The 13,233-nt window shown below is 41.6% G+C and overlaps 2 protein-coding genes across 17 annotated transcripts in view; both read left to right on the top strand.

Moving 5' to 3' along the window:
- The window catches only part of ZNF131 (zinc finger protein 131), a 30,564-nt gene extending 25,567 nt beyond the window's left edge, over positions 1-4,997 (top strand). For all 15 annotated transcript variants that reach the window (XM_070519695.1, XM_070519699.1, XM_070519697.1 and 12 more), the window contains 2 exons: positions 2,344-2,474; positions 3,134-4,997. In XM_070519695.1, coding sequence (XP_070375796.1) covers positions 2,344-2,474; positions 3,134-3,820 — 818 coding nt within the window. In that variant the 3' untranslated portion in view covers positions 3,821-4,997. The remainder of the gene's footprint in view (positions 1-2,343; positions 2,475-3,133) is intronic.
- A 7,538-nt stretch (positions 4,998-12,535) lies between these two features.
- NIM1K (NIM1 serine/threonine protein kinase) overlaps positions 12,536-13,233 on the top strand; it is a 56,801-nt gene continuing 56,103 nt past the window's right edge. Inside the window, exon 1 of one of the 2 annotated variants that reach the window (XM_014831597.3) lies at positions 12,536-12,764. The gene's annotated coding sequence lies outside the window, so the exon portion shown is untranslated. The remainder of the gene's footprint in view (positions 12,765-13,233) is intronic. The other variant, XM_070519707.1, reaches the window with a different exon arrangement.

The raw sequence follows: 13,233 nt of genomic DNA, 5'->3' as shown, positions 1-13,233 counted from the left end.
TCTAGGTGATTAGGTCTTCTCTCTCAAATTAGTTTTTTCATCTCGTTTACACAAAAAATAAGCTGGAGTTTTGTCAGGGAAAGAAATCACGGCTCAAAGTTACTTGACTGTCTGTTGTGCCTAGTTATAAGGGTCACGACTAGTACCTCATCATCACTGGGGCCCATTCCCTACAAGCATCATCCTGTCTTTTGAATTCTCTCTTCTTTCCTTACTCTAACTGTTAGACTCTCCCTCATTTAGCCTTCCAGTCCTTCCATATCCCATTTCACCTAGCTTACTGCCCTATTTTCTCTGTCTTGTCTTGTGCTCATTGTATACAACTTGAGTCACTTTTTCTTGTACTCTAAGCACATTCCCTTGGCTTCTTAACCCCCTTACTCTAAAAAACCCTCCATCCTGGTATTATTGCAGTCATTTACTCCTACTCCCTGCTGAGCGCTGCTGGAAAAAATTCCTATTAGACCTTAAGTTAGGCCTTTTGGTGTCGGATTTATATCTTTCTTTTCATAATTTCTATTCTAGACCTTCAGTGCAGCACTCAAGACCCCAGAAGATGACATAGCTGTCTTCTTATCCCTAACTTACCTGTGCAGTAAACTTCCATCTTTGTCGCTTCCTTTTTTATTACAGAGAAAGATATTTCCCTTTTCTTTTTCATGGTCAGCCCTGGATCCCACACCTTGATGTCTCCTTGAAGACTCTGCTTCATGTATCATTCCTACTCCTTTCCTCCTCCACTGGCTTCTTCCCCTTCAATAAATAAATAATGACTCTTTTCTGGCTTGAATCTGTTAATGACTTGTACCTCTCTCCCACCTTTCCTCTTTATGTCCTAGCCTTCCTGAAAGAATTTCTGCACTGACTGTTTTCATTGTCTTGCCTCTCACTCACTCTCCCTCATCCCACTGTAGTCTGACTCCTGATCCCACCACACCGCTTGCACTGTTCTTGCGAGAGTTGTTACCCTATGTGACATCTCTGTTCAGTTTGGTACTGTTTACTACCCTCTCCTTCCTGAAATTTCTTCCTTAATTTCCCTCAGTGTTCTTTCCTTCTACTTCTGGCTGTTATTTCCATTTTCTTTGCTGCCTCATCTACCTGCTGATTTAACTTGGCATTTCATTGGGATCTGGCCTTGATTCTGTTAATCACATAACATACTGGGAGTTTTATCCACATCAAAGGTTTTTATTACCGCCTAAAGTAACTCCTAGTCTCTATGTCAGTCCACCCTCTATTTGGCTCCGGATTTGTCCATACAACTGTCTACTGGAATTTTCCACTTTGCTCTCAAACTCAACAGACATAAGACTGAATTTATAATCCTTCCCAGCACACCCCACAGCAAACCTACTTAGACTTCTGTGTTCTTTATTCTGGTTGATATTCTAAGCCATAGATCTGGGAGTCATTATTGAGCTTCCTCCTTACTCCTCACTGACCATGCTATTTTATATTTCTGTGCCTCTGCCTAGAATAAATTTCTTTCCTTTCCTTCTCTGATTCCATTCCAGGCAGAATTAACCACTCTCCTGCTTTGTGCTGCTGCAGTACGTTTTCCATGGTCCTCATTTCTGTAACAGACCTTCTACAGTGCATTGCATTTGTTTATTTTTAAGTATTTTACCTTCCTGAAGTACCCTGGCCTGTGATATGAAGGTTTTAAAAACAAGGATAGTTTGGGGCCAGCCCTGTGGCCAGGTGGTTAAGTTCTCACGCTCCACTTCGGCGGCCCAGGGTTTTGCTGGTTCAGACTCTGGGCACGGACATGGCACCACTCATCAGGCCATGCTGAGGGAGCAGCCCACATGCCACAACTACAAGGACCCACAACTAAAAAAATATGCAACTATCTACTGGGGGGATTTGGGGAGAAAAAACAGAAAAGAAAAAAAACTGTCAACGGTTATTAGTTCAGATGCCAATCTTAAAAAAAAAAGGACAGTTTGTTTATCTTAATCACCTAGCACATGGTCTGGCACACAGTAAGTGCTCAAAACATTCTTACGGAATGGTTAGCAATGTATTTCCCCAAAATAGAGATTGATCTTGATTTTTATCTAAGGGAAAACATACAGTTTTTTATGATATGCAAAAACATGGGATAGAATTCAGATTCAAATTTTATTTCTTTGTCAGAGCACAGGTACAATTATAATAATCACTGAAAACTTAATTCCACTTCTAGAAAAATCTTTTGGATATGGTAGAAACATCTGAATTATAAATTCCAATCTTCCTTTTAAGAAGGTGCTATTACAATTAACCAAAAATAAAAAAACTTTAATTGCTTTTTCTATTTTTCTTAATTTGTCAATATAATTTTTTCTATTCTAATAGGTGAAAAACCTTTTGAATGTCCAAATTGTCATGAACGATTTGCTAGAAATAGCACCCTCAAGTGTCACCTGACTGCGTGCCAAACTGGAGTGGGGGCAAAAAAGGGAAGAAAGAAGCTTTATGAATGTCAGGTATGTGTGAGTGTATTCACAGCAAAGGCGTCTGTGTTTGAAAGCATTTAGAGTAAAGGATAACAGAGTCTAGAGCAAAGGTGTAGAGCTGACCCTTTGGAAAGAAATGAAGGTAAAGATTACATCATTGTCTTGATTTTTTTAAGGGAGATGAGAGTAGTGTTTTTTTAACCCAACCCTAGATGACACCATTGTCAGTAAAATAATGTCCTAAATAACGGGTAGTCTGAAACTATGGTTATTCTTAACCATGGAGAAATCATTAGAATTCACGGGTGAGGCAGGGGAAGGCGGACCAAATGTAATTGCCTCTTCTTCCATGATTCATGTATATTTATCCCAAATAATGTAATTGTTCTAAATGTTGATATTCTGGAGAAAATATAATATTGCTACTTTATACTCCTAGAATTCATATGACATCTTAAACAATGAAGGCAATATTACGTTTCCCAAAATGTATTTAAATTGTTAGCTACATCAGCTAAAAGACCAAATAAAAGAGTTACAAAATCTCTTGGACCAGATTATATTACAAGTATCATATTCACGACATTTTCAGAAAGATCTTCAACTTTTTCCTTACAGAGAATAAAGCATCCGTATTTCCTTTAGTTTGAATATAAGTGTTGTTAATACCATATGTTTGGTTATTTTAGGTCTGTAACAGTGTGTTTAACAGCTGGGACCAGTTCAAAGATCACTTGGTAATACACACTGGAGATAAACCCAACCATTGTACTTTGTGTGACTTGTGGTTTATGCAAGGAAATGAATTAAGGAGGCATCTCAGCGATACTCATAATATTTCAGAGCGTCTAGTAACTGAAGAAGTTCTTTCAGTAGAAACACGTGTGCAAACTGAACCTGTGACATCAATGACTATTATAGAACAAGTTGGGAAGGTGCATGTGTTACCATTGCTTCAGGTTCAGGTGGATTCAGCACAGGTGACTGTGGAACAGGTCCATCCAGATCTGCTCCAGGACAGCCAAGTACACGATTCACATATGAGTGAGCTTCCAGAGCAGGTCCAGGTGAGTTATCTAGAAGTGGGTCGAATTCAGACTGAAGAAGGTACCGAAGTACATGTAGAGGAACTGCATGTTGAACGGGTAAATCAGATGCCAGTGGAAGTACAAACTGAGCTTCTAGAAGCAGACTTGGATCAAGTGTCCCCTGAAATCATGAACCAGGAAGAGAGAGAGCCTAGCCAAGTAGATGCTGCTGAGGCTGCCAGAGAAGATCACGAAGATGCTGAGGGTTTAGAGACCAAACCAACAATGGATTCCCAAGCTGAAAGGTCAGGGAACGAGAACAGAACACCTATGCCGGTTCTAGAATGAAATAACAAATGAATATATTTTTAAATTTATGTTTTGGGTTTTTGAACTCATGATGGGCAGTGTGACTGTCCTTAAGCTAACAGACAAGTGGACCAAAGTTAAACTTCTTCCTGTTGCGCTGAACTGTTTCTGTTGAAACAAACCGATTTCCCCCACTTAATGCCACAGAGGAGGGATCTTTCCCGTAAGTGAATGGGAAATTTTGAGAATTTTATTTCTGGAAACTTAAATGGATTATATTCTTCTTATGTAGTTGGGTACGAATGTATCTATTTTCATTGTGGTAAGGGTTCTCCCTTCTCTCTTTCCTAGGTCATGTCCTTCCTCAAATTTTTTATGTATTGTAAAATCAAACAAATTCATTAGAATACAAGGTTATGTATTCTAATGCATGTTAGAAAATTGATATAGGAAACACAAGGCTGCATGAAGAAAAGTGCATTGTTACTGTGCAGTTAAATTTTGGTTTCTGGCTTTCTTTAGTTTGAACAACGTTGTTGTCTATCCCAATAGTCACAGATGTCATCTATACAACAGAAACAGAGTGGTGGTGGCAAAATTTCTAGAATGTAAAAAAAAAAAAAATCCACACCCATGTGCCTTTTCAAAACCAACTAAACTTCTATAAAGCATCTCTGGTTCTTTAAAAGTTTGTGTTGTAAGGAGCAATGTAGGTGATGCTATAGTACTTTATATTTTTGCTTAGTAATGACAACTACCAATTCTTTTTCACTTAAGTTGACAAATTTCATTTAATGGCAGCTGAAGGGCCATTTTCAATTGGGAAAATTCATTTGTATCTGTGGTAAAGTTTATTTTGATGAAAAGTTGCACTAGTATTTTACCATCAGATGAAAATAAGATGAGCATCAGTTAAAAATTAATGTATTTAAAGTAAAGTACAGAGAAAAACATGTATATAATATATCAGGCTTTGTTTTGAATGAATCTTTTTCCCCGATCCTTAATGTAAAGATCCTGTGCTATAACTTTTAAAGCCATACAAATAAGAGTGCTAAACTGTGGACTTAAAAGTAGATGTGTACATATTTTTAATCAGTATTACTTGGAAAATAAAATATAACAACCACATAAAATAAACCAATATGCTATATTCTTTACCTGTTAAATATTGGGAGATATTTGCATTTTTAAAGTAAACTTTAAAATTATGGTGGTCTTGACTCTTTTTTTTTTTTTTTTTTTTTTTTAATCACCAGTGTGGAAGTTGATTCGTGGTCAGAGATGTTTTCTCATCTGTATTAAGATGATTTTATGTTACCTATATTAACATGACTGATACATGAGTTGAAATATAAAATTGTCAGTACACACCTCCAGTCCCCAAAAATCGGTTCAAAAGAAAGGAAGGAGGAAGAGGTTGTTATTTGCAGTTCTTAAATGGTGGGGCACAACAGCCAATGGAATTTTTTAGTAGAGCCTATTCTAAAAATACTTTCTCTGCTTATTAGGGTGTTAAATTTAAAAGATCAATTCAGCTTATCCCCCTTTGGTAATCCTGATGTTAAATGGTATCACATTTATGAAATACACTGAAGAGAAAGGCTTACCACAACGGGAGAAGTCACAGATTTAGAGACAAAAGGAATAGGAGGTTGTGTTTTTATTTTAAGATCAAAAAAGTGTGTGAGCATTTCCAAGTCTATTGTGTTTGGCAGTTGGGTACCTACTGCAAAGCTTACTTATATATATATATATATATTTTTTTTTTTTCTTTCAAGTCAGAAAATACTGATAGAATTAAATTACATCACATTGAATTTTGTTTGCTTTAAGATGTCCATGTTCCTGAGTTAGTTGTTAAAAAAAAAAATCCCTGACAAATAGTGGTCTCAAGTATGTAAATTACTAGTTAGTATCTAGTGAATTCTGAATGCTGAAAATAGCTCATGCTGTGCCCTTAAGCCAAGGTATGAAACAAGATTTATTTTTAAACATAATCTTTCAAGAGCTCTGACCACAAGGTAGAGATCAGGGAAAAAGGCACAACAAAGTGTTAAAATTATCATTTGAATTTTCAGATTTGGCAAGGCCTTTCAAGACAGGTTTGAAGGGCAGATATAGTTCATTTTATTTTTCCAAAAAAAAATATAAAGGCTATATGGATATGCTCCAAATGCCAGTTAATTTAATTGCAGAAGGAGAGGAAAGCTACCTACATGGTGATAAACCTTATGTTAACTAGCAGTTTGCAGTTTGCAAAGCATTTTACATATAATATAAAACAGCTGTTAAAAACCATTTTGTATATTTACTTAAAGTACTGAAGTATATATATTTTGTTCCTCCCAGTTTACTCCTACTGGGGTGTTTGGCTACATCTACAGTGTGACAACTGGGCAGTAGAGTGCCAGACACTGGTCATCACAGGAATCCCAGGTGCACTGGAGAATGATAGGAGAGCCTCTCCTGTTTCCCCTGTTCTAATATTAGTTCTTCAATTCCCCAACACCAACTGGGTGTCCAACAATTCACTTCTGGCACTACCCAGAGTTAGCATGGACTTCTCAAGTTAGGTGATCAGTACCACAAGACTGCCCCCACTTCAGACACCAGCCAAAATTGGAGTCCCCAGAATACTTGCATTTGTGCCCAGCCTGCTAAAAATTAGGGCTTCTCACCACCACCACCACCCCGCCCCCCGCCTTGGTTTCAATAATGCACTAGAATGACTCACAAAACTCAGGAAAGCACTTATGAGTATAGTTTTATTGTAAAGAATACAACCCAGGAACAGCCAAATGGAGGAGATGCATAGGACAAGGAGGTGGTGGGGGAGAGGTGGGCAGAGCTTCCATGCCCTTTCCTGGTGCTCCGCTCTCCAGCACATGGTTGTGTTCAACAAACTGAAATCTCCCTTAACCTTGTTTACGGAAGTTTCGCTGCCTACACTTGATTGATTAAATCATTGGCCATCCATTATTGAACTCACTTTCCAGCCCTTCCCCCTTCCCTGGAGATCTTGGGGTGGGGCTGATAGTTCCTCTGGTGACCAGTGCCAAGAGTCACCTCATTAGCATAAACTCAGACATGGGCAAAAGGGGCTTGTTAATGAATAACATCACTCGGGAAATTCCAAGTGTTTTAGGAGCTCTGTGCCAGGAACTAGGGATAAGTATTCTTAATTATACCACACCTGCCGTCTAAGATTCAAAGGAAAACTAAACTGAACCCTAATGTTAGTATATTTAAAACCCAGAAATCGTTCTAATATGTGCAAAATCAGAAAGCTCTTAACAGTCTTACTAGTTTAAAAAGGCTACCATCCTCATACACTATTGAAAGTAGGAATATTTTCATGGACATGGAAATGCTTCTGCTCCCGCTACATTCAATTTGGAATTAGAGACTTCAGGATTAGAACGGTCCATGAAGGTCGTCTAGATGAATTACCCACTTTGAATAAGCCAAGAGTATTGACTGAGACCTAAATGTAGACAGCCTCCACCAGCAAATCAAGTGGATTTTAATGAACATCTTCAATTTAACATGGGTCAGTTTAGACAGCTGATCAGATGGCCATTAAGGTGTTCACATGGAAACAGTGTTTAACTATCATGCAAAATTACAAGTAAATGGTTGACCTTCAAAGTTTAGCCTGATTTTGTTGGAGAAATGTAATAGCTTTGGATTCATTAGATTAACACGTATGTGTTAGTTACATCAGAAGAGGGAAACCTAGGCTGAATGTTTTCACGTGTAATGTGCTGAGTTGTGCTATAGCTCTTGCAGAATTTGTCATAAAAGATGCAAATGAGAAGCAGCAGGAATTAAAACTATCAAACTCACCACCACCACCAATTAATGAGATCCTGTATAGTTGGAGGCCTAGAAGTGTATTGTTTTAAAACTGTAAATGCAGAGGCTGTCATTATCATAAATGTATTCTGAACTTCCAGGTTATCTTAAAACTACTCCTTGTTCTATAAATATTACTTCATTAGTCCTGTTGACATGGTGAGTCGGAAGGCCATGTGTCCGTTCAGTATTTTTTCTTCTCAACTTTTCTACAACCTAGTATGACACCGCAAATGTGACACAGTTATTCAACTGAAGCAATGCTCACCTTGATGTTTGTATGAAAATAGAGCCTAGGAAATAAAAATCTCGCTGTAACATAATAGCATCATTTATGAATCACTTATCACTTTACATTTAATCATCTCAATGACCTCATGAGATAATTATATTATTAGCTAAAATGGAGGGAACTAAGACAAGGAGGAGATGAGAAAGAGTTAGTGGAAAGTGGAGTCAGTATTCGAAACCAGGGTGCTTGAATCCACAGACTACACTCTTGATCACTAAAATACAGTTCCTCTGTGTAAGATCTCTTTGTAGTTGACAAGACTGAATTGCACAAAGCATAGGCTAAATACCCATTTTTCTTTTTGGAATCCACATCAGCCCTTGATGGGGTTGTGGGTGGAGGGAACAGGAGATCAGAAAACCTGGCAAGAGCCAGTCCCGTGGCCTAGTGGTTAAGTTCAGAGTGCTCTGCTCCGGCAGCCTGGGTTCAGTTCCCAGGCATGGACCTACACCACTTGTCAGTGGCCACACTGTGGTGGTGGTTCATGTACAAAAAAAAAGAGGAAGATTGGCAACAGATTTTGGCTCAAGGCAAATCTTTCCCTGCCAAAAAAAAATCCTGTTAACTTTACATGAATATCTATCTTTACACACACACACACACGAGAGAGAACTTTATTTATTTTTTTTGGTGAGGACAGTTGGCCCTGATCTAACATCTGTGCTAATCTTCCTCTATTTTGTATATGGGACGCCACCACAGCTTGATAAGTGGTATGTAGGTCCATAGGGATCCAAACCCATGAACCCTAGGCCACCAAAGCAGAGCATGCGAACTTAACCACTACACCACCAAGCTGGACACTAGTTTTTTAATTCTTTTAATTTTGTTTGGATTTAACAGAAATAAGAAGGGAAGCAGAATAAACTGGTAAACCTCAGATAAATGTTTCTTTACCACAAGAAATATTAGTTTTTAAAAGGCTCCTATAAAGTTAAAGAAAAAAGAATTTTAATAACTAATTGTTTTAAGTCATTCAATTTGATTTGTTAATTATATTTGCATTGTCAAGGTTTCTAAAGTTAATGTGCAGGTTAAACAGCTGATTAATTACAGCACAAGAGAGAATAAGTGAAATAGAAGCTAGATCTGAAGACACTACCCAGGATGTAAAAGAAGGTAAACAGAAGGTAAAAATCCAGAAAACATGAGAAAGGACATAAGATAGAATAGAAAGGTCTGACATACATAAGGTCCAATTAGAATTCCTGAAGGAAAGATAAAACGTGGGATAGGAGCCGTGTTCAAAGAGTATCTGAGAATTTTTTCTGGATTGTTGAAGGACATGAATTCTTAGATTCAGGTACTGCACAAATCCTAAACAAGGTAAATTAAAAAATTTTCCTGGAACAGGATATATGCCATTTTGAGATGCAGATTCAACTCTACAGAAATATGCAATCTTGGAAGACTTTTGCTCTGCATCCTCTCCCAAGATTTGTCGAATATCTCTACCAGAGGGAAGGAGGAAGGAGAGTGGAGGTGGGAAAACCCCATGAATAGCCCAGGTTTACACACAGGCAGCAGTCTACCAGGTAATTTAATGACCAGGAAATGAGAGTAGCATGTCCCTCTATGCCCTAGGACAGCACCAAATGTGGAAGGATCCCTCAGAACTTGACAATGATAATAACAGCAACCACTTACTCTAGGAGGTTCTGGCCTTCTTTGGGCCCCGACTCCTTAGAGATTGTGATGAAAGGAGTATCTTTTAACACATTTTCAGTGGGGTATCCTCCTGTCAGCCATCCCCAGCCCATGGACTCCAGATTAAGAAATCCTAGTTTACTATTTGCCAGAAACTTTATCTCATTAATTCTCAGAACACCTAGATTACAGATGAGGAAATTGAAGCTAGAAGATGCCTGAAACCAAAGAGTGTCATACAGCTAGTATGCAGCAGAGCTAGGAGTCAAGCTGTGGCTTTATGACCCAAAAGTCTTAAACTTTTAGCCACTGCCAATGTTTCTCAGCATAGAACAAGTACCTCCTGCATTAGAATCACCTGCGGTTGTTCCTAAGAATGTATTTGACTTCTTTCCTGCCAACACAAAGGAGCAAGGTTTAGAGGACTAAACTTTAATGAGCTCCCCAATAACCATGAACCTGCCTACACTGTCTTTATAGATCTGACAGTGTCATCAGTTCTTGTGGAAAATAATATTTTTCTGACACGCCCATTGTAGAAAATGCAAAAAATACTGGAAAGTATTAAGATCATTTAAATCACCTGTGATTCCACCAGGCAATGAAAACCATTTCTAGTGTTTGGTGTGTTTCCTTCTAGTCATACATATCACAAATTTGTATCACTTTGCTTTGTAACTTTTGCTTTCACTTAATTTGTTGAAAATATTTCCCCAAACGATTCAAAACAAGAATTTTTAACCTCTATATACTGTTACATTGTAATCCACCTATTGTTGAATGTCCCTTTCAAGGAGAAAGCACTTTTTTCAAGTGAAGAGAATTGAATGCCAAGTCAGTCCTGGATGGCTGCGGAGGAGGGAGGGGGGAATCCCAGGACTCCCAAGGGGAGGGAAGGCATGAAGGAGGGGTTGTGATTTGAAAGAGAGCAGGCGCTAGCAGCATGGCTGCAAGAGAAATGGGAGTGCGAGGGTCTCCTGGAATGGGCTCTGGCCCGTGGACTTCAGGAGAAGTGTTTTCTGATGCTGAGTTTTAAGGTTTCCTTTTCTGTGATATCCTGAAGTCTTCAGTAACCTTTTAAGCCTCTAGAATCTGGCATCAGCTTTGCTCTATGGTGCTCGAACGGGGCAGGATGGGAGGGTTTATGAGAGAGTCTGTGTCAGGTTGAGGCTCTTGGTTTCTAGGTAGTATCCTTATGAAATCCTATCAAGTGTATTGTCATGTTGTAGGATTCCAGGAGCATTTTGTATTATTATTTTTTCTTTTTGCTGAGGAAGACTGGCCCTGAGCTAACATCCATGCCCATCTTCCTCTGCTTTATATGTGGGACGCCTACCACAGCATGGCTTTTGCCAAGCTGCGCCATGTCTGCACCTGGGATCCGAACCGGCAAACCCCGGGCCACTGAGAAGTGGAATCTGCAAACTTAACCGTTGTACCACCGCGCCGGCCCTGTATTATGTTTTTTAAATATGAAAAGTTTTATCCTGCATTTTATTGCTTTAGAAAGAAAAACTGATGGCATGTACTATTTTAAAGATTACTTAAAAAAAAAAAACCCACTTGTCTTTCGAAGAGAGGTTCTCTGTTTAAAGACAAACCTTTCTCATAGAGAACCTTTATCACACACAGTAAGATGACCACTCTCATAAACCAAGGAAGAAATTATTCCAGGTTCTTTTGGTTTTCTTGCCAATCCAATGGTCAGTCCATGGAGCTGTCCAAGGTTTTATTTCTTGACCTTCCTGTTCCTGGCCTCTTTAGTCATAACGCTAAGAGGCAACAGAGGGTAGTAAGGAAGAGCACCCACTCTGGAGTCAAACTGCAAGGGTCTGAGTCCCAGCACCAGCAATGGACAGCTGTGTGACCTTAATCTAGTCAAATAACCTTTCTGGGCCTCAGTTTCCTCATCTGTCGAAATGGAGATGGTAATACGAGTACCTAACTTGCAAAGTTATTGTGAGGATTTAATCAGTTACTCTTTGTGAAAGTATTTATAACAGTGCCTGGCAAGTAGCAAAAACGGAATCTTTGAGTTCTCTAATTTCTACTATAAAAGGATTTTAAACTTAGGTTATTTTTCCCCTCAGCACTTTTGCTTTTGTAAATATTGCCCTGGCAATCATAAACACAGGATCTGGAAGCTGGAGGAGAGGGAAAGAATGCTCACAGAACTGCGACTTAGGGTGCCTAGTCCTGGCTCTGCCATTAACAGTGTGTCATAAAGCCATGTGACCTTTGCTACACTAATTGACTTCTCCGACCTCAGTTTCTTCCTCTGTGAAATGAAGGACTTGAACTTCAATAAATAACCTCTATGCTTTATTTAGGATTCTGTGAATCGCATTCTTGGCTCCACAGTCAATTCAGTGACTTGCTTTCCTTGTTTGTAAACTAGAAAATATTTGGCACCTACCAACAGCCGCAGGGTCATAGACGGGGAGTAAGCAGATTAGGGACCCGCCGTTTAAATGGCACCAAAGGAACCAAGTCTAATGTACACGAGGAATCCGGGCAGAGGGTGGCATTAGCACTTCTTTATGCAGAGCCTAAACCCTGCCAGACTCACCCGAAGGAGCTGTCACGGTGGTCTGCTGGAAACTCTTGTTCTGTTGGGAGGATTACTGGGGTCGCAGTCTCCCAAGGACACGGACACCTTTGACCAAGAGGCTGGAGCGGCTCAGGACGAGGGGTGAGTTAATGGGAGCTATGACAACCCTCTTTCGACTATGTCGCTGCTTCCCATCCATGCTCTAGGAGGGGTCCTCTCTGCGGCAGGGCCAAATCTCCCTCCTCGAGGCGTCTGCGATGGGTGTCCCCGCGCCGCGCGTCCCCCTCCAACCTGCCCCTCCCTCCTGGCTGCCATAGAAACTGGCCTACGAGGTCCAGGCCCGAGTCCCAGTGCCCGATCGGCCCCCGGGCCCCCCTCCCCCGGGCCAGCCCCCCGCTCCGGATTGGTCCTTCGGGAAACGCTGCGGGGCGCCTCGGTTCCCGCGGCAGAGCCCGGGCCGGCGCTGGCGGGCTGGATTTGCCGGGGCCGCTGTCGGTCAGGTCGGCGCCCCTGACAGCTGCAGGAGCCTCCCAAGCGCGGCCGCGGCGCCCGGACACCCACGCCCGCCTGCGCCGCTGCAGCGCCCACCACCCCGAGCGCCCGCAGCCGAGCCCCGAGCCGGGCTCGCGACCTAGGTAAGCCAGGGCCGCGGGGCTCGCGGCCAGCACCCCCACTCCGCCCGCCCTGTCCTCCGCCGGGCTGCAGACTGGGTGGCTGAGGAGGGAAGCCTCTCCTCCCCGCGACCCGAGAAGGGAAGGGAGACCCAACTCTCCGGCGGTGAACTGCGGTCAGGAGAAAGGTCGGCACTCCTCGGGGGCGTCCCCATCCCAGGCCCATGCGCGCGAGAGGAGAGGGCGTCCGAGCTGGTGCGAGGGTGTGCTCGCGCGTGTGGGCCAGGCATAGGGATGCGCGGCGCCCAGGCGTCCGTGCGCGTGGTCCCCCAGCCGGGTCTGCTGCCGGCACCCGTGTCCGAGCGCGCGCCCACACGTGAGCCGAGTGGGCCGCTCGGCGCCTAGCAGGGCGCGCACCGGGTGCGCGGGAGCTGAGCCCCAAGGCGCGAGCCCAAGTCTGGAGAGTTTGTAACAACGGCTGAGGACCCGCGTG

Source organism: Equus asinus, chromosome 10 (assembly GCF_041296235.1).
Source record: "Equus asinus isolate D_3611 breed Donkey chromosome 10, EquAss-T2T_v2, whole genome shotgun sequence".
Lineage (NCBI taxonomy): Eukaryota > Metazoa > Chordata > Mammalia > Perissodactyla > Equidae > Equus > Equus asinus.
This window is presented reverse-complemented; position numbering and strand designations above follow the sequence as displayed.